Source organism: Apodemus sylvaticus, chromosome 10, assembly GCF_947179515.1.
Source record: "Apodemus sylvaticus chromosome 10, mApoSyl1.1, whole genome shotgun sequence".
Classification (NCBI taxonomy): Eukaryota; Metazoa; Chordata; class Mammalia; order Rodentia; family Muridae; genus Apodemus; species Apodemus sylvaticus.
The window spans coordinates 80,331,175-80,352,339 of record NC_067481.1 but is presented as its reverse complement, the minus strand read 5'-3'; the positions used below and the strand labels follow the sequence as shown (position 1 = coordinate 80,352,339).

The 21,165-nt window shown below is 42.3% G+C and overlaps 1 protein-coding gene across 8 annotated transcripts in view; it reads left to right on the top strand.

Annotated features, from left to right (window-relative positions):
• Ebf1 (EBF transcription factor 1) overlaps positions 1-21,165 on the top strand; it is a 388,236-nt gene that overhangs the window by 286,466 nt on the left and 80,605 nt on the right. For 5 of the 8 annotated variants that reach the window (XM_052196587.1, XM_052196585.1, XM_052196592.1 and 2 more), the window contains 2 exons: positions 2,299-2,432; positions 19,378-19,504. In XM_052196587.1, coding sequence (XP_052052547.1) covers positions 2,299-2,432; positions 19,378-19,504 — 261 coding nt within the window. The remainder of the gene's footprint in view (positions 1-2,298; positions 2,433-19,377; positions 19,505-21,165) is intronic. The other 3 variants (XM_052196588.1, XM_052196586.1, XM_052196590.1) reach the window with 1 other exon arrangement.

Below are 21,165 nucleotides of genomic sequence, written 5' to 3'. Positions count from 1 at the left end.
CTATTAGGGCTCAATGTTCTTTCCTCTGACTTCTGAACAGCTATTCCAAGTATTTGAAAGCATGGCCACATTCCTTCAGTTCAAGTTTTTCCAAGTGTGTGTATATACCCCCCATATACGCCAGACTCTCCTAATTCCTTCCCTCCAAAGCCCCCACATCCACATACACCCAGACTCCTTTCCCCCACAAACACCCACATACAAAATCTTTGTACTTTATAAATAATATGTAGATAAACAAGGATAGGTGTCAGGTATAAAGACATCAGGTCTTGACCATATGATTGTCCAACTTCTCTCATAGATTTCTCTTGTATGCTCCCATATGCTCTTCCATGTCCTTTTATGCTATGGTGAGAAGTTTGAAAGTGACATTGATTGTCTGAACACTTATTCTGTATCACAAACATATAAAATAAAAACAGAAACCCCAAGGTTAGTTGATGCTAGCATGAAGATCATTTTGCATTCTGCATGGGCAAACACGGACCCAGCATTTAATAAAACCACGGGAATCCATGGTTTTCAACTAGATGGGGTTCTAACAGCTGGTTCATCTAAGCCAATACCAAATATTTTCCCAAGGCATCCAGAGAGCAACATCTTAGCACCTAAGTATATTGAGTTATAAGTCAATTTTAAAAAATTGGGTGTTATTAACAAAATGTTTTCAAAATGGTTGTATATTATGAATGTTTCATAGTTGTTAAATGTAGCTTATCAGTCTTATAAACAACTTGAAATCCTACATTGTATTATGTCATTGCCTCGGAAGCCCTTAACTGTGTATAATTTTTTAGTTTTTGAGAAAGCTTTTGTGTAAGAAAAAGTTCTGTGCCCTTGAGACACCGATCCCCACCACCATCCCATGTAGCAAAAACTGGACAAGAATATAGTCTAGTCATAGATCCTTTATATGTTCTTGATTAATTGCTTTGTTTGGGGCTAAAATGCAGGAAAGTAAATACCGGAGCTGCCCCATTTCAGCTGCAGATGCGTTCCTGTGAGTTCAGCCAACACCAAATGTTTGGTTTGGATGTTTTCAGACTTCTCTGTGCAAGGTTTTGAGGATGAATTTGAATGAGGACCAAGGCTGTCCCACTTGTTTGTGTGGTGGCACGTGAACACTGGTCCCACTGGGATTATCTTAATGTTTTCCTTGCTTATTGCAGAAGTTAAAACAGGAGACTCTGCCAAATTTGACAAAGTCCAATACTAATTATTATTATTTTCCCAGCACTTCCCACTCACATTTAGAATTAACTGCTCTTCTGCTTGGCGTCAGCATTTGGGAAGTCCGCCTTGAATACTTAATGTTCATTAAAGAGGATGGTCTCCCCTCTCTTCTTGCACAATATCTCACGTGCTTTCTAGTCTTGCTGAGGTGCTGTCTGTGGTAGCAATCACCATCGGCGCACCAGCATGGTGCTGGGTTAAAGAGATCCTTTGTGGTACCCAGGTTCCATCAGAGAGGTTTCAGAATCAGAATCCTCCCATCCCATGTATGCTAGTGATTCTGTCCAGAGTACTCAATGCTCATTAGGAGAACCACCTCCAGTCTGTTTTCAGTGACAAGTTTTGCAAAGTATTTCCCATCTCCAAAGGCCATTTGCAATAAAAGGAGGAAAGATACAAGAACTTGGAAAAAGTCAGCCCTTAGTTTCCATGCCCAGGTTATGAAGACAGTCTGTGGTTCAGCCAGGCCACTGCTATTCATTTGCATAACTCACCTCAAGTGACCTGTGACTTTGGATATATAAAATGGGACCCATGACATATACGTGAAAATAATTGCAATGATTTTTAGTGAGGATTGTTGCTATGTTAATGTTATAGAGAGAAAAGCGTGGAGCAAGAATCTTTCCTGCCCCAGCCTCCTGCTCACCCTGTTCGCTTTCCATTGGGCAGGAATGTTCACCTAAGAGTGTTACAACTCCACCTTCATGAAATATATTCTATATTCAACTTTGAAGCAATTCTATAAGGCTTCTACAGCATTCTAATCTCTAGCATTGTTCAGTTTGCCTTCTGTGTTAAATTTCCCAAGCTTTCAAGGCTGATAAAGATTCGGGTGAAATACCATATGCATCTCGGTAGAAACAATGACAAGGATGTCTTTAAGAATGAAAGTTGCTCCCCAGGATTCTGGTCCTGATGTGGCTAAGAAATGCTGAGATCTGGAGGGACTTTCTGTTAGTGAAAAGATGAAAGATTTTTTTTTTCTTTTTCTCAAGTCTCCCATCATTAAAGTTTGGTTCTAACAGCAGACTCCTTCTCTTTTTCATGTGTGTTGAAAAGCAGCTACTCCCTGTATCAAAGCCATCAGCCCGAGTGAAGGATGGACGACAGGAGGAGCGACTGTGATCATCATAGGGGACAATTTCTTTGATGGGTTACAGGTCATATTCGGTACCATGCTGGTCTGGAGTGAGGTAGGTGTTGTCTGAACATTAATATCTAATAGCTTGGTCTAGTTAAAGACACTGTCTATACTTGAATTTCTAATAGAATGTGTAGGGTTTAGTGGTACCACTCTGGGTGGCCCTCCTCTAGTCCACAGAACTTTGGAAACTAGGAAAGATGAACTGAGTCTCCTAGGAGGCAAGTGCTCGTTGATGATATCACTTCCATCTGACCTATGAGTACCACCAGAGCATTCTGTCTGGTGGTTTGTCCTCTTGGAGTTGCCATAGGGTGAAGGTCCTTTTGTATAACAGCAAGTGGAAAGAAGATACAAGGTTATGAAATATATAGGAAAAGCTATTCAAACCTTAGCAGGTCAATTATGTGTGCATAATCCATAGATGGAATTTACCGTGGTTTGAGCTTCAGAGATTCCTATTCATGTGTCAGTCAGAATGCAGGGAGCTCTTGACTTACTCAGTGATTCTCAGTCAGAGTGAGTCACCCAGAGATCCTGAAGAACCCAGGGTTTTTCTACAGTAGGAGCATACAGCTTTCAGGTACTTTATAGTGCAACTCCTGCCGTGTGCCCATGACTATTCTGTGTGTGCAGTGCTTTCAGCATGGTGATCTGACCTACACAACATTCCTGGCAAATCATTAGCATTTATTTAAGATCTCAGAACAAGAGTATCATGATTTCAGGAGGCCATAAAGAGACTCCTTTGTTATCTGAATTTGGAGCCTAGGTTTCTTATACAGAACATTCCAAGTCCCCAGTTATCTCAAGGTATAAAATAAAAGCAGAGTTGGGACTACAGGAGACCACAGAGGTCACTCCATCCCACTTGCTTACCAAGCAGTACTACCTGTTCAGTTTCACAGTCTTGGGATCTAAGCAGTATGCTCCATACTTGAGAGATTGCAACAGCCTTCTATGTATACTACAACCAGCAACCTCTTGGATGTAGCTTTTCTTGTGAAGTATCTTCAGCCTTAGAGATAGTCATTCAACTAAGAATAGTGACACAGAGGATTCAGTAGGACCAATGTGCTTATAGCCACACAAAGAAGTGAGGGTGAGCCTTGGAATGGGACCTAAGCTTTGTGACTTCTGATCCTCTTCCTCTTAGCAGGTGCCACCATTTGGCTCCTCTAGATGCTCTATTTGTTTTCTTCTTGGAGGGACCACAGGAATGAGCCGAGAGTTGGCCGTAATAGTTGGGCATATTTTCCTGACTAACAGACCAAAGTGGATCTTGTCCATTTTAAAGCTATCCACATGCTCTTTGCACTAGCAGCCACCCGCCTGATGAGCAATTGCCCTTGCCAGCATGCTACACAGCCTTGGTAGTTTATGCTCTGGCCAGAGCTTTAAAGCTCTTATAAAGCTGAATCAGAACCAGGCTTCTCAGTCTATCCAACTAACTGTTCTCTAAGCTAGGACATTCTGGGCAAGAAAAGTGGACTAAACCTGTCTCTGCCAACTGTACTCTATTTTCCCCTGGAAGCATCAGGGACCACATGAGAGAGATCATCTCCATGGTTTATTTTGTTGCCCACTGGTGTCCTCAGCCTGATGGGAACAGTGGCCTTTGCAAGATTGGTCTTTTCTAGGTTTTGAGAGCTACACCTTCAACATTTCTCTCATTCTTTTTACCGTTTATTAAGAAAGATAGGGATGGAAAAGAATAAACCCAAGGTGCTCCCTTGATGTGTGTCATGGAAATCAGACAAGGACTGGGATAGGAATCAGAACAGGCAATAAGTGTCATGGGCTTGACAAAAGACAGTTGACTCAAGGCATCCTGATGAATCTTGTGCCTATTTCCTCCCAAGGAGGCTCTACCTTAGGTTAGCATCTAGCCTAAGCTAACCAAATTGCTTCAAATGAGATGTTTCCATATAATGAAGTGCATAGAACACGTGAAAAAGAGCATCCACAGAAACTGTACATCTATTCTCCTCCCTCCCTGGGTCCCTACTGCCACTGTCATGTGGGTATCTGAGCCCTGCTTCACATTGCTCAGGCAAGGCAGCATCCAGGAGGACAGCACTGGGGCATCTGCTGGTTCTTTGCTCTTCTCCTTTGAAGTATCCTAGGGAGCTATGTCTTAAATTAGGAGTTCTGTCTTAGTAAAAACTCATATTGCAATTTATAAGAGGATTTAGCAGATATCCTTTTAGAATTAACAAGGTCACACAGCCAGGTAGTTCAAGACATCAAATCTGGTCCATACAGAATAATCTTCAAGAAGTAGATGTCCTACTACCAAGAACAAATATAATCGGCGCAAGCAAGCAATAACAGACAGTGGAAATGGGGGGAAATGTACAGAATAAGCCAAGTGATACCAGAGCAGAGAGTCCTAGTGAGAGCCAGGGTGGAGGCGATGATGGCAGTTAGTCATAAAACTTAAACAGAAGTTAAAGAAGCACACATGAAATGATTGTGTCTATCTTTTGTTTTCGATGGAGCAAAATAAATTATCAGTCAAGTTCAAAGCTATTCTTGTCAAGGCTTGGGTTGGATAGGCTCAGAGCTCAATAGTGTAAGATCTGGTATCTATGAGAAAAGCTCTAGGAAAACTCGCTCTAAGTGGCTGACATTCTTTGAGTCCCTACTGCCAGCCAGGTAGCATGCCCGGTGTTTGTGATGGCTGTCGCGCAAGCTTGGGGGCAGTTGCACACTCTGCCCTTCTCTTTCAGGGACAGGAGCTGGAGCTAGGGAAGCTGGGAAGTTGGTCTGCCACTAAGTTTTCCAGTGCTAAGGAAGGGAGTCGAACTCTTAGGTTCACTTGAGGAGGTCAACCTCAAAATGATTTCTGCTTTAGCCTGGACCATGGTCCCCATCTGAAGATCTAATCTCCCAAGAGTTGCGTTCACCCCCATTTTTCTAGCACTGCCCTTTACCAGGGATGTCTCTAATCAGTACTGTCACCTTTGCCAGTCTTATTAAAGTGACACATACACTCTCAGAGAGCTAAGAGGGAGACCCTTTGCTTTCTGGCTGTGTGTGTTTTGTTTGGAGTCATAACTTCATTAATTTATCGTTTTGAAAGAAAGGATACATGCTGTAGCCAGGGGCCAAGACAATTAATCAGCTTGGGCTTCTTCTCTTGAACTGGGCCCCTGTTTATCCAGTGTCTTAATTCCTAACCATATGATTGGTGGGCACTCCATCTCTAAAATCCTGTACATATCATCTGAAGTAGAATTTGTTTTTAATCTTTTTCTTCATTCCCCCCCACTCCTGGACTCCATAGCCTGGATGGAGCCAAAAAAGGGGGTTGAGGGTGAGGCGAGCCAGGACCAGCAGATAGTGATGCAGATTAGCAGTTGATGCTATTATGCACAGTCTTTTTTTAGCTGAAGAATTAAAAAAAAAAAAAAGAGGCAGAGAAAATAGGACCAGTGTAATTTACCCTCAGCTGTGCTCTTCCCCCAACCACATCATCTTTTGCAAATGAGTAGTTTAGCTTGGCTCCCTGCTGTCCCTTGAGGGTTGGGAGAGGGAAAGGTGGCACTCTATGGGTGCCTCCCATGTGCGCTCACCCTCACAGGATTCTCCTGATTACATTTACCAACCTTTTGTTCTTTTATCTTTTGTTGTTTCTTGCCCTTTTCCCTATCCTCCCTTTTACTCAGTTATTTTACTAATATTCTTAAGGTCTTCTTCCCCACTCCCAATTACTTAGAAGAAAATGCATTGTAGTGTTTTATGTATAAATCCAGGGAAACCACCTGGGTTGATGAGAGCTCATGTTGAATGTGGGGGTGAGTCTTTTTGTTTGTAACTTGACCAGAAATGGGCTTGCTGCTTTCGCTCTACCACTCACAAGGCTGTGGAACAGGGAGGGGCCTGTGCTACTGTTCTCTACAGATCATAGTCCGTTTCAGTATCTCTTCAGAATTCCTTCAGTTTTGAAACAATGAGTAGCAGTTGGCTTGCCTGCCGGTTGTCTAACACTGGGAGAGGTACCACAGGCAATTAAAGTCAGGCTTTGTGGGATCTGGTGTTTTACTTGGAAAGACAACTTGCTCCCATGAAACAAATTAGAGAGTTGCATAACATTTATATAATCTAGTATTAAATTTGTGGCTTGCAATTCATGGCAAGGTTCTAGAAGACAGAGGGAATAGAGGCGTCAGAAGGAGATGGCTCAGAAAACCAATCAAGTTGCAGTTATGTTTGGCTGGTTCTGTGGTAGATATTTTAGGCTGTCACGATCCTTTTATTTAATCACAAAATTATCAAGGAGGATGTACTCTAGGTATTTAATTGGCTTATTTTGTTTGTTTTGTTTAGAGTGCAACCTTGGGATTGGTGGGCAGGGGTGGAGGTGAGGGTGGGAGTGGGGGTTGGGGATGTGACAGACTATATTCCAAGCAATGGTTGTAGATTTATAGGGGTTAGTCATGTGCAAAAAGAGTCAAAACTGGGCAGTAACTCTAGTCTTATTGTTCAGAAAATAGGGATTTATTCAGTGTTGGTGACTGGGCCTCAGCTTCCCCATTTGGAAAGGAAGATTCTACAGTGCATCTTTTTAAAAGCCAGTTATAGAACAGTTTCTTTTCTCTAGAGCATTCTCCCCAGAACAACCCCACTAGAGCCAGAGGTAGACAGAGATTCGGGCAGAATGGACCTTTCTTTTCTTTTCTTTTCTTTTCTTTTCTTTTCTTTTCTTTTCTCTTCTCTTCTCTTCTCTTCTCTTCTCTTCTCTTCTCTTCTCTTCTCTTCTCTTCTCTTCTCTTCTCTCTTTTCTCTTTTCTCTTTTCTCTTTTCTCTTTTCTCTTTTCTCTTTTCTCTTTTCCTCTTTTCTCTTTTCTCTTTTCTCTTTTCTCGTCTCTTCTCTTTTCTTCTGACCACACCCAGTAGTATACAGGCACCATGTCTATTTGCAAAATGATTCATAGAACATCACAGAAACAATTTAATTAGCCACAATATTGACTCTCCCTATTGCTTCATCTCCAGTTTGTTCCTTCTCTCTTCTCTCCTCAGCTTCTAATATTTGCTCCAAACAAGAACTATATACCAAGCTATCTACCAGGTGGAATGCCAGCTTCTAGGGATATTAATAGATGCCCCATGCCAGATGAGAGAATGAAATTCTTTTTACCCCATTAACTTTGGCCAATGTTAAGTGAAACATTTAACTTATCCTTGGATAACTGTTGAGACTCCATCATACCTGAGTCCTTAGGAGGTCAACATGTCTCAAGCCTCTGTAACTATAGAACCATTCTTCTTAGGGATCACTTTACAGGAAGGATATTATTTATGGGTGATGTGTATTTTGATTTTATGATAATGAAGTCAAGTTATGAAATTCAACAGTGAGAGTGATGGGGGATGGAGAGACATGGGAAAGTCGCCTGAAATACTTGCAGTGTTATCCAGATTAGACCTGGGATGTTTGGGGCCATCGTTCTTTAATGCTACAAGGCTTTGAACAGACTTTCTCTCATACTTGGCATCAGGTTTTAGTCAGTGTGCACTTGGCACTAGATGCCACGTGAATTTGTAGGACACCTCTATTTAAAGATTGGTGGTACCCTTGGCTCACCCTGGAGAAGCCAACACTCTATAGCTATATGAACCAGTTAGCCTCACAGTGGGGTGCATGCTCTTCTCTTCAGCCAGAGCAAGGGTATCCTTTGAACCTAGTTCCTGGAGAGGAAGTCAGAGGAGGCTGCCAGTGGGGGAGAGGGGGTCTTTGGGTGGATGGAATTAGGTAAATGGCAGCTTGCAGGACCTGGGAAGCAATTCTGCAACTTGAAAGCCCAACCTGGAAATGGAGGGTTTAATAGCACTGTAATGCTTTTTATCTGTCTGCACTGTCTGCTCTCCTCGACAAGCAAAGCAGAGAGGAACAGCTATCATGAAAGCAGAGTTTGCTTCCTGATGACGGATCTTCAGGGACGGAGGGCAATGACACATGTATATAATCCACAGCAAGGTTCCCAGGACACTTTGTCCAGCCTTGAATTTTACTGGACTTCATGGAGAGTTACAAAGCCTTCAGGAATGTGTCTCAGACACAACATACAGCCCTTTTACTTTGAGAGGAGGAGAAGTCTCCGGAGTGGAAGTACAACTTGTCTTGGGAGCATGCAAGCATCTCCATGCTGACGTTACATCCCAGCTCCCCTGAAACCCAGCTTCACCCCCATTCAGCTTCCAGTCATATCTCATTTCTCATAATTTCCCCCATAGGCTTTGAATATATTTTCATGAGTGTGTCAAGCTTTCCCAACTTGGTACACTTTATCTTGGCATGCTAGTGGCTACCCACAGCACATTGTAAATGAAATAAATTCAACTGATTTAAAAAAAAAAAAGAACTGAAGGCATATTGGAAAGACAATATCTCAGCACCTCCTTGAAATTTCATAGTAGAAGATATATAAAATGAGTATATGGTTACTTGTATTCATTTCTGTTCAGTATATATTAAGGCCTGAAGACACAGATAGAATTTAAAGTTGATTTAATGTATAGATTTTAAATAATTGATAGCAATCTAATTTCCTCTTATGTATTTTTGTGCTTCAAATACTGTTTTTCTTTAGTATATACCCATTGAACACTCAAAAGAATATACAGATAGAATTTAAAGTTGATTTAATGTGTAGATTTAAAACAACTGATAGCCATCTAATTTTCCCTCATATATATATATTTGCTTCAAAACTATATTTCTTTAGCATATACCCATTGGAACTCAGAAGATGCTGGACAAAAAATTTTAAGGTCTTTCTGAATCTGTTGCTTCGATTATGACTTTAATTTTTTCTTTATACTTGAAAGACTCTTATGCATTGTATGCAGGCATACAATGAAATATGTCCACCTTCATCTTCCCGTTCCTGTTCTTTCTACACTCCCTACCATGTTCTTCCCAGCTTCACATCTGTTTTTTCTTTTTTTAATAGCCTACTAAGTTTAGTTAGTGCTTCCCATAAGCATATGGTTCTGGGGCCATCCTCTGGAGCATGAGAACACTATCAGGGGCCAAACTCTCAACAATGTTTCTCCCTCCCCCACTCGCTGCCAAGAGCTCCTCAGGACTTTGAAGAACAACTTTCAAGCTTAAGTAATTTTATAGGGAATCATTTCTAAATGAGCTAGCATATTAAAAAAAGATAGGAATGGTCTAATGACTATTTTAATATAGTTACATGGTTACATCCATGCTCACTTTATTCTTAAAAGTGCTTTAGTCTATACTTTTATCTTTAATGGCCAAGTCACTTGACATCTCCCCCTCTCTATTGATAATTATGTGATACTGAAAAAGAAAAAAAGACTTTAAGCTGACATTTTCAACAAGTTCATGGTGTGTTCAGGAAGAGTGTGTGCACACCCTTAACTTCCATCCAGAAAGCACAGGAACATGATGTGCTTAGGCAGAGAGGACCCACACCTGACTACAGCGTGCAGCATGTGAGAAGGGAAAGAGCTCTCTCTCTCTCTCTCTCTCTCTCTCTCTCTCTCTCTCTCTCTCTCTCTCTCACTCTCTCTTGCTCTCTCTCGCTCTCTCTCGCTCTCACTCTCTCTGGCACTGGGCTGCTTTTCTGGACAAGTTAGTGCTGGGGTTTCTGGGGCATCCCTCCTCTGTCTGAACTGAGACTTCCTCCTACCACACATGCCAGGCTCCTCTCCCCTAGTCTTCATTCTGGGGTTCATGCAGACCACCACGGGGCCGCCTTCTTTTCCACATCTGCACCCACAGTCTACCTGAGCTTCTCTCCTAATCTGCTGAGTGATTGTTCACCACAGGTTTCTGAAAGCGATGCTTAGAGTCTCTTCAGATACGTTTCTCTTTTGGCCCACTTCTTGCACTTCTCTCTGCTATATTTGTCCCTTGCACTCCCCCCTCCCCTGCTTTAATTCAAAGTTGATAACGTGTGCAATTTAACATAATTGACAGTCGTTGAATTTTCCTAAATTTGTGCTTCAAAGTCTATATTGATTTAATGTATTAACTACCTATTACATGGAAGAGACACGATGCAGAGTTATGCGTTTTATTTGTGCGGATCAGTTACATTAAACTTGGAGAACAGTTTTCAAGCCCTAGTAATTTTATGGGAAATCATTTCTAAATGAGCTAGTGTCTTTTTTTTTTTTTTAAAGATAGAAATATTTTAAGGGTTGAGATGAAGGATCTTCCCTCTCGAGAGCCTTGAAGGTGATGTCCTTGTAAAATCCAGCTCAACACCTCATAGTGCCTCACACAAAGCCCCGAATATCAGTGGGGTTATGTTTGGTGAATGTCATTAATGAATGCCCTCATTCCGTACACTCATCCCATTCCTCCGAGATTGTTTTATCTGAGGAGGCTTCAATCACTACGACATATTAATACACATGATGTTCAGATATAGTTGTAGTGTGATAAATACATACACAAATATCTTAGCAGAAGTCAACTGGAAATGATGAAGGCTATGTAGTAGAAAGGGTAGCTCTTCGTGGGGTGCTGACATGGGTACTTATGTTACTCATAGGTAGTCGGTCCCCACTCCAGTACCCCACATGAAACAGAGGCCTTCCCAAAGTCCTCTAACCTCCCAGGTGCTTATTGGCAAAGCCTAGGTTTGAACTCAGGTCCATCTGAGCCCTGAGCCATCTCCCAGTCTTCTGATAATATATCAAAACTCACAATGTAGAGAAATAATGTCAAAGTAATGTTACCTCCACGGAATTTTAGGATGGAATCTTATCAAGGGGGAGGTGGGGAAGGAAGGCATGTCATTGTTTTCCCAGGTGCAGCTCAGAAGCAGCATGCCAGAGCCAGGTTATTAGGAACAGGCTCAGTGATAGCGGAAAGGACAGCCTTGTATCCAGGGTGAAACGGAAAAGCTTAAAAAGCAGACACAGGACGGCATTGCTGGGTAGCACATTGATGACGATGCGTGAGCATGGCGGCTTGGCTCTGAGTCCCTAAGAAAGAGCTGGCAGCCAGGCTTAATACAGTCAGCTAAAAACAGCAGGATGCGCAGAATATGTCCTCAAAAGACTTCAAGCCAGAACTGGTGTGGGGCCACCACATCTACAGAGGCTCCACTTCAGTTTTCTCTCAAGTCTACTTATCTCTCTGAAGAGGCCTGCAAAACGACACATCACTGAATATATGTGCAAATACCAGTGGATGGTAGGCAAATATGAACTACATCACATGCATATTAGATGATTCTATAGTTTACTGCTTTGATATCCTGTATACCTTTGAAGGGCCTGAAACCCCTCTCTGTGGACTCCTCTTGGTGGAAGGGAGATTCGTTCCCTGTCAGTATTTTGCCTTTCACTGTGGGGCTGTTCCCCCCTTTCCTCATTCCATACGCAGAGTTTCCCTGTAAACTGTGGACTTTGAGAACGAGTATTTGGCCCTTTCTAGAAATACACCCGGCCTTCCTTTTTCTTGGGCTTTAATTTCTAAGCAGGACCACATGCTAGAGTGAGGAGCCGCAGTCGGGCTGACCTGAATATAGCTCCTTGTGTTCCTCCGAGCCAAGGGTGGGCTGCACTGTGAGCCTCTGTTGCACTTTTGCTCTGTAGCTCTCTTCTCCAGCTCCCAGACTGTCAGGATGCAATCCAGTTTTCCGTGCAGCCCAGCTGGCCTGGGACCTACATCCTGGGAAGGGAGCCGGAGGAGGTTTATTTAAACAACAACTTACAAAAGAAATAAATAAATACAACCACAAAAGCAGGGGCAGTTGGAGCGCAGCGTGTTTATTTTAGTTCCTTTCTTCCCAATCTGTTATTTTGAAAATCGATCTCATGGCTGATCTGTTTTGAGACAATTAACTACATTGATTGAGGGTCATGGTTAACTTCCTGGTCCAAGGAACCGGGCAGCGGATTCTTTTGGAATGCTTAATGATGATACCAGGAGGTTTGTGGTGGCCAAGTAAAAAGCTTTTTGTATTTATTTATTTTTATTGATTATTTATTTATTTATTTTTTAGGAAAAAGAATTTTGAATGGAGTGGGATTGTCTTTTTGTTTTTTTCCTTCTGTTTTCTTTTGGTGGTTCTGGGATTGAACCCAGTCCCTCAGACATGCTGAACCCTTGCTCCCCCCGTCAGCTACACCCCTAGCCCTGATTATTTCTTTTCTGAACACTTTCACAGAAGTTTATTCAGGCTTTAGCTTACGAGTGCAAGGGTTATTTAAAGGCACCTTGCTATTTGGTCATTCAGTGTTTGATGAGTAGTTTGAGAACTGACTTAATCCAAGGTCTGGCTGACTGTCACCTAGGAACCCAGTAACAGCAAAACAGATCAAGGATATATCTTCATGGAGCTGATGTTCTGTGCAAGGAACACGGACAACAGCTACGCTCTGCGGCCCTCGAGTCCCTATCTGTATCTGTGTCTACACTGAGAAAACTTTTAGATGGCATTCAGACTCATCACTGGCTACTCCAAAGCTAGGTTTAACTCCCTCCTATGAGATTTAACTCCTGAGACTTGAGTTTCAAATGTCTCCTTACCAAGTTTATCTTTAGGGGTCCATGAGACCCTCCCTCTTTTGCTAAACATTGGTTTTAACTGTTTCTTGAAAGAAGTAAAGAAAACCAGAATGTTTGTGTGATACTCGATGCCTCTGTGTGGTCTCTCTCTCTCTCTCTCTCTCTCTTTCCCTCCCACCCTCCCTTCGTTCCCTCAATACCTGAGAGAAGTCGGATTAGGTAGGAACAACCCAAAATACATGGATGAGCTCAGGAGGCACGCGTGGAGGCTGAACTGTGCTGTTATTATTAAGACAATTTACAGTTACTTATTTTAATTAATTAATTAATTAAGTTAGAGTAGTGTGTGTGTGTGTGTGTGTGTGTGTGTGTGTGTGTGTAGGTCAGAGGAGAACTTGTGGGAGTCCCAGGGAATTGAACTTTGGTCAGCAGACTTAGCTGCAGGCACCTTTACCCCTTGAGCCATCTTTCTGGCCCTGAAATACAGATATATTTTAAAATGTCATTCCTGGTTACAACAAAGACGAATGCTCCAGAAAGAAAGAAATGGCAAGTTTGTTTCTTTGGCTACTGACACTCATATCTCTTTAGAGCTCCTAAGGTGGATTTGGTCTCAAAGCTTTAATTACGCGTTGTGTTACAGCTTCCTTATTTAAGTGTCTGTTCCGTGTCCATCACTCAGCACCCCCTGCCTATCTCCAAAGAGATGGGTATTATCATTCTAATTGAGAAGGAGGGAGAATGCTGTGAGAATTATTAATACATAAATTAAAAAATTAATCTAGAATGTGCTTTAGCATCCCTGGAGAAGCACTACAGAAACACAAAACATATTTAATATTATTCCAAGCTCCCACAGAGAAGATCCGCGCTCCTATAGCCTATGATTCGATTGGTAAACTGAGGCATAGATTATGACAATTGCAGAGCCCAGAGTCTATATTCAAAGCCCTATATCCTACCTGAGAGGCTTTTTTCCACCTGATGATTGGTGATAGTTTCTCATAGAACAATAACAAACTGCCCCTTCCCTTTTCTCTATTCCACTGAATCTTTTTATAGACTTGATTTTTTTAAATTTGATTTTCTAATGTGGCAGGTAGTTCAGGGTTGTGAAGCTAGTGAGGGAAACTTGAAATCGTGTGTGTGTGTGTGTGTGTGTGTGTGTGAGAGAGAGAGAGAGAGAGAGAGAGAGACACATGCGTGTGTGTGTGTGTGTGTGTGTGTGTATGTGAGAGAGAGACACATGCGTGTGTGTGTGTGTGTGTATATGTATGTATATGTGTGTATGTGAGAGAGAGACACACATGCGTGTGTGTGTGTGTGTGTGTGTGTGTGTGAGAGAGAGAGAGAGAGAGAGAGAGACACACACATGCGTGTGTGTGTGTGTGTGTGTGTGTGTGTGTATGTGTGTATGTGAGAGAGAGACACACATGCGTGTGTGTGTGTGTGTGTGTGTGTGTGTGTGTGTGTTCTGGCATTCGTTTTGCGCATGGCTCAGCACTTCCCATTGCTTTTCTTTTCTGTAAGCCCGAGGCTAGAGGACACACATGTAGACTGGTGGTGAAGTTGCTTCTGAGCTCTGCTGGGGGGATTGTTCTCAGCTTAGCTTCACAGGGAGAGCAGTGGTGTGCTTCTGGTGCTCCAAGACATGGAAGGCAAAGGAGGCACTAGGGATACAATTGATGTTTTCAAAGGCAGAGAGAGAGAGCAAAGTCTGAAATTATTGTAAAACCATAAGAAGTCTAGAGAGAGAGGACAGTTGTGGCATGATGATGACAACCAGGGGAGCTTGCTGCTTCTAATTGGTTGAGTTTCTTAACCTTCCTGAAATTCACTTTCCTTACCTATGAACCAGCTAACAGCCATACCTGCTCTTTAAAGTCTATCCGGCACAAGTCACTGAAAGAGCTTAGACTAATGCTGAGCGCACTGTGAGAAGACCACGAAAGGTCATTATTGTTTAGGTCATCACCTTCCTTACCAAGAATGAGGGAACTATAGAGAGCACATGCTGTTGGTTCCTCAGAGGAGATAGCTCTCCCAAAAACATGCCTTCCTCCCAGGATTCTATAGCCTGTTTTTCTTAATACTCCAACTGCTCATGGATTAGGCTGTCCTGTTCCCAGTGTCCTTCGGATGCTACAAGAGACCACACACAGGCCCAGGCGTCCCTCTGGCCTTCCAGATTTTGCAGGTGGTTTCTACAGACTGTTGCTTCCACCTGTGCAGCAATCTACTCCAGTCCTCTCTGCTCTCTCCCCTGCTTCTGTCATGAGGAGCCCTGTTTGTCCACCTCCACATCTGGATCTGTCTCTCTCTCAGAGGCATCTTTGCCACCCGTAGTTCCTAATGAGCCTGTGTCTTTTGGGCCCACACCACAGGGCTCTTCTGGTTCTGTCATCGGAGTCTGAAGGAAACAAGTACTCAGAGGCAGCCAGAGGGGACCACATTCTTGCTTCCTGGTGGCTGGGTAGCCTCTCCTGGCCATGAAGAGTCCATGAGTCTTCACACAGTGCCTCATGGTTTCCCTTGACTGTAATGTGCATACATATTTGCTGTTGAAGGGTTTGAGGAAATAGAGAGACAGTCAGAGGAAACTGAACTTCACCAAAGAACACTTAACCAAAGAGGCTACTTCTGTTAACATGTTACTGCCTACCTTTTGAGCTTTCCTTGGTGTATTACACATTGAATTTCTGTATAATCACATGGCATACATAGTACTCTAAACTGGCATTCTTCTACTTTTAATTTTGATAATATTTTCCCACAGTAGTTTATTTATAGAATTACTTCCTGTGAAAGCATAGGGCTGAGCACACACATACACAAAGAAGATAAATAAATCACATCTAAAGTGGTGGAGAGTTTAGGAATAAACACTCTTTTAGTGTAGATCTTTTATTATTACTGTCTTAACCTCTTTTAATTTTAGATTTATTTTTATTTTGACTGTGTGTTTATGTGCATGTGCATTTGCATGCATGTGTGTATATATGCACGTGTGTGCATGTGTGTGCAGTACCCCAAGAGACAGGAAGAGGGTGTAAGATCCTCTGGGGCTGAATTGATTTAAAAGCAGTTGTAGGCTACCCAAGGACTTCGTTCTCTAAGAGAACAGCAAGTGGTTTTAAGCACTAAGCCATCGCTCCAACTCTTTAATACCTTAAAATATTTACTTCATTTCTTATTGAAGCCACAAATATTGAGAAGTGCTCCTTTTTCTTACCATATTGAAGCAATATAGACAGAAACCCATGTTCCTGTTGGAATATAAGTGCAAAGCCAGTTGGGTTATCACTTTGAGAGTAACTTATTTGAGGAATGTGTTAATTATTACTAGGTTAAGAAGAATGGACTCCTGTAAGGATTATTGTGCCTCCTGGAGTCAAACATTTAATAGAATTATGAACACATTTACACATGAATTTATTTCAGGAATGCTTAGAATGACTCATATAGAAGACATTCATTTAGTAACATATTTTTAGATGTGTTCATTTTAAATTTTCGTGTATGAGTGTATTAGCTGCATGTATGTATGTATATCTATGGAGGTCAGAAAAAAAAACATAGGCTCCCCTGGAAATGGAATTACATATGACCTTCATATGGGTGTTGAGTACTGAAAACTGAATCCAGGTCCTCTGTAAGAATTCCTAGTACTGGGGACAGGAGAGATAGCTCAGCTGTTAAGAGCAGTGACTTCTCTTCCAGAGGTCCTGAGTTCAATTCCCACCAACTGCATGGTGGCTCAGAACCATCTGTAATGGAATCCAGTGCTCTCTTCATGTATGTCTGAAGAGAGTAACAACATACTTATATACATAAAATAAACAAATAAAAAAAAGAATATCTACTGTACTGTTAACACCTGAGCCATCTCTCCTGCCTCTCCTTAGTAACTTTTAAGAATAGACATGTGGATTCAAGAGTTTCTCTTGGTCTGGAAAACTGTTCAGGGGAAGAAAGATAAGCAGAAAATTCTTGATGGCACACAGTAGATTTCTAGGAGTCATACCGTGAATGTTGTAATCATCTGAATTCCTACAAAGAGGCAGACTACTCTGGCTTTTGTTGACTGCATAGAGAGCGTGTGGTTGGGAAGTCAGAGAATAGCCAAGCAAGGTTAGGCAAAGAAGAATCTGAACCTGGTATGTCTCTTGTTCTCTATGCAGTATTAAACCTGATCTCCATGTTTCTATATCTAGAGATGGTAAGTGCAGACTAGAAGGGTCAGAGGACCAAGGCCCAGAATAAAACAGAAGTCATTTCAAGTGCTTAACTGTGTGGAATCATCGCAGGGCTTGGGGACAGCACTTCATACTTCACCAATCACTCAGTGTTTTAATGTATTACAGCAAGACATAAGACAGGTGACTTCAAACAAGATTGCTTTATCAAAGTTAAGTTGCATTGCATGTTTTCCATGATTTAGACAGCACTCAAAGCATTTTTGGAAGGATTTCAATGTGAATAGAATACTTTTTTCCTTTATTTATTTCTTGAGAACTTCACGCATGTAAGCAATGTGTTTGTATTCAGACACTCCACATCCTACACCTAGAGGTTCCAACTTCATATCCTTTTTTTTTTTTCCGAGTCTGCTTAGTGATGACCCTATATACTTAGGTGGGGCCATTGGCTGAAGTATGGTCCACTTAGCAGGGGCCACATCTATAAGGAATATTGACTCTTCCTCTACTAGCAGGCACCACTAGTTCCTCAGCTAGAGGTAGATGTGGTCTTTCCTGAGTCTTTCCAGGGGCCAGTGAGATCCAGATGTTCCGTTCACAGCTGATTCCTCCACAGATTTGTTCTCAGCACTTTGACCAGTGTGAGTTTCCATATAAATCGCCATTCCCTTCACAAAGATTAATTTCTGATGAGGGCTGAAGCTGTGCTCATATGGGTGCATTTAAAAGGTAGCTTGATACTCTGTCTATTTAGTAGGCTGTCCTCTAGAGTCCAGGAGCTCCCCAGCCTAGTACAAAATTTCAAGGCAATATCATTGGTGCTTTTTGTGAATAAACCCTTAGCTTTCCAGAAAATACCAGCCATGGCAATGGACTTGGCCTCCAGAGCTCCCTTATGGCATGGTCTTGTGCACTATTTCTTTGTGGCTCTCAGTTTTTAGTCAGTAAGCTCAGACTTCCTATGTATTCAAGAGAAGAGGATAAAGCATCTCTGAGCTCTAAGATGACTTTAGCCCAGTGTTTTCTCCTGTGTTTCCAGGAACATTTAGCAACATTAGTTGTGGATTTTGGCATGAACAACTTTCTCATCCTTCTGCCTGTCACAAGGTGCTAAGACAGTTTCTCTTGGTGGCAACCAGGGACTGGATTTGGTTTCTTCTCACCTCATCCATGATTCTCAGGCAAAGCACTTCAACTGAGTGGGTTTTTTTTTTTTTTTTTTTTTTGCACTTAAATAAAACCTCCTTCTACATTGCCATCCAACAGTATAAACATAAGCTAGCATTGACTCATTAGAGACTGCCCACATAGAGGATATTCCAACTACTATTCTGTTCAGCCCATGCCACTATGTTGAGCTGCTTGGGCCATTACTGACTTCACAGAGAGAGATACTTTAGGATGAAGTTCTGTCACAGGTCAAGCAGTCAAATGCCAGGGATAGTCTTCTTTTTATTTTTTTCCAAGAACTAGATAATGCCCATTTTATGACCATTGGTAACATTTTCTTTATATAAACTGAGGTAAGAGCAATAAAAAATAAATTCTGCTTTATAGTATAATTTGATTGCCAATAGAGTGCAGAAATGAGCTCCCTCGCTGTGCGTGCGCTGCCGCATGGAGGAAGGCTAACCACCACCCAGCAGCCCTCTCCCCACCCTTCATTTCTCTTTTATGGAGAGACTTTAGTTCTTCTAGAGCCCTAAGCTATTCAGGGAGGCAGGTCCTTCACTCACCCCTTTTAAAATGCTTTGATTGTGCCTCTGGTAGTTAATGTGCCAAATGGTCTTCTGGACATGTCATACATGTGTTCTGCAGCTAATTAGAATGCCCAGGCCTACTGTTTCCTACCTCTGTGCTCTCCATGTGTTTAAGAGCTCAGTTCAAACACCAAGCCCATGTCCTCTGGAAAGGCAAGGCAAAGCTCTCCCCCCCCCCCCACATACACCCCATTTGGGCATCTGTTGCAAACAGGTTTTCCAAAGGATATCCTGTAGGAGACAAACCATTTCATTAGGCCAGGTTCCCGTTCCAAACCTGGGGGGGGGGGGGTGATGGTGGAGGGGAGTACAAGGCCTGCTGTGAAGGAAAACCCAGATAATGCTATTGTGGCTGTAAGCAGAGCACTTGTAAATGCTGTCGGCATCTTTTCCACAGGTCCCATCCAGGCTGTGTCCACTGACAGGTTAATGACGTGTTTTAGAGCTCTGTTTATAGAGAGCAGTAGGGCAGCTGTGACATGAGTCCCTCACATATTCCAATGACCCTTCCTCCTTCTGTGTCTCCTGCAGTTGATAACTCCTCATGCCATCCGGGTTCAGACACCTCCTCGGCACATCCCTGGCGTGGTGGAAGTCACATTGTCCTACAAGTCTAAGCAGTTCTGCAAAGGGACCCCAGGCCGATTCATCTACACAGGTAAGCAGGTCTGCAGACGAGAACCACAGAGCTCTGTTGACTTCATGAGATGTTTTACTTGAGTGTGTATGTTTGTGTGTGTGTGTGTGTGTGTTTAATCTTGTTTCTGTTAAGACAGATTTTCCTCCCATTTTAACAAATACAAGATCGAAGAAATTGCTTTGATTCTTATTACAAAAAGCTTATGGAGCTGTAATGGTTTTGCATGTTGAAAGAATAGGTTGCCTACTTAGAGAAATAGAGAGCAGGGCAGGGCTAGACATGACCAAGGCCTCACTCTAGTAGATTTGCCAGCCTGGTGGAGTTTGCTTTATGGAGCAGGGTTGAACTTTGCTTTCTTCTAGCCTGCCACAGCATTCGAATTAAACATGTTTGGTAGTTTTCATAGTTTATTCTGAGTCTGAGCTTTTTGCCCCAGTAAGCTGCATGTTGTCTGCCCCACCCCCAACAGCATTGGGTCGCAGACTTGCCTTGTGGTAAGCAGCTAGGGTTACCTGGTGCATCTGAAATTCCTCCTACTAGGCACAGCCAATCAGGCAGGATCTGGGCTGGCAGGATGTGGAAATATATGTAACAGGCAAAGCAGACACCCAGGGATCCTGTGGGATTCAGCATCTGTTATGGAAGGGGGTGGGCAGACTCTTTGCTGCTTACATGTTCAAAGGTGATGTGTAGGCTGATGTCAGGGACCACGCTGGCCCTTGGCTTCACGTGACCTGGCTGGCTCCATCTATGAGCCAGTCATAGCTTCCCTCCCCCAATTATTCTTGAGGGTCCACTAGGCTTCTCTGTATAGAAGGGAAGTTGTTTTCACACAAAGGGGTCTGGAACACAGAAGAAGCAGTTCTGTTAGCGAATCCTAATTAAGCCACATAATCCAAATGAGCAGGTTTCATTTTTGCTCTAACATTTTACCTCAAAGCATCTTCCCCTATAACTTTATACTATGAAGCAAACCAAGCATGTATCATAGTCACCCTGTGTCTCTCACACAACGACAACCCAACCTACCACCAACAGAGAGAGAGGGGGGGGTTAGACAGACAGACAGAATGACAAACAAACAAACAAACAAAACCAAGTTAATATATTTTGACCCTCGGAAATGCCTCCCAGCCCTTTAAACAAAATACAGGGTTGGTGCCTGCCTGCCGATTAGTTTTAGTTAATTGAAAATTATAGGATTGACCCAAGAGGAAAATTTTGTTTGCACTCCAATCACTTTTACAAATTAAGGAAAATTACCACAATTTTGTTTAGCTCAGGTTTCACACTGAGTTCACGAAATTAGCTCAGCCATCCCAACCAAGTCAGCACTTTGTTAGTGAGTGCTTGAAAAAAAAAAGTCTATCTGGAGTTTTGTGGTGTATACAAACGAAGCATAGAGGAAGCTATGATGCGTTATAGAAGTGGGCCAAGTGTTTTTAATTAGGCTCATTGGTTCAGCATAAGTTTTGAAGAACAATCAAAATAGCGGATTAGCTGTTTCTTTTAAATCTAGGGTTTCTTGTCATTCATTTTTCCCATGAGAACTTCCAGATAGCACTGTAAGTTTTCTTTTCTTTTCTTTCTATGTTTTTTTTAAACAAGCCTCATGATGGGCTCTCAGGAAAAGGACCAATTGAAATTTCTGATACTGTAACGTTCCTCACCATCATTCC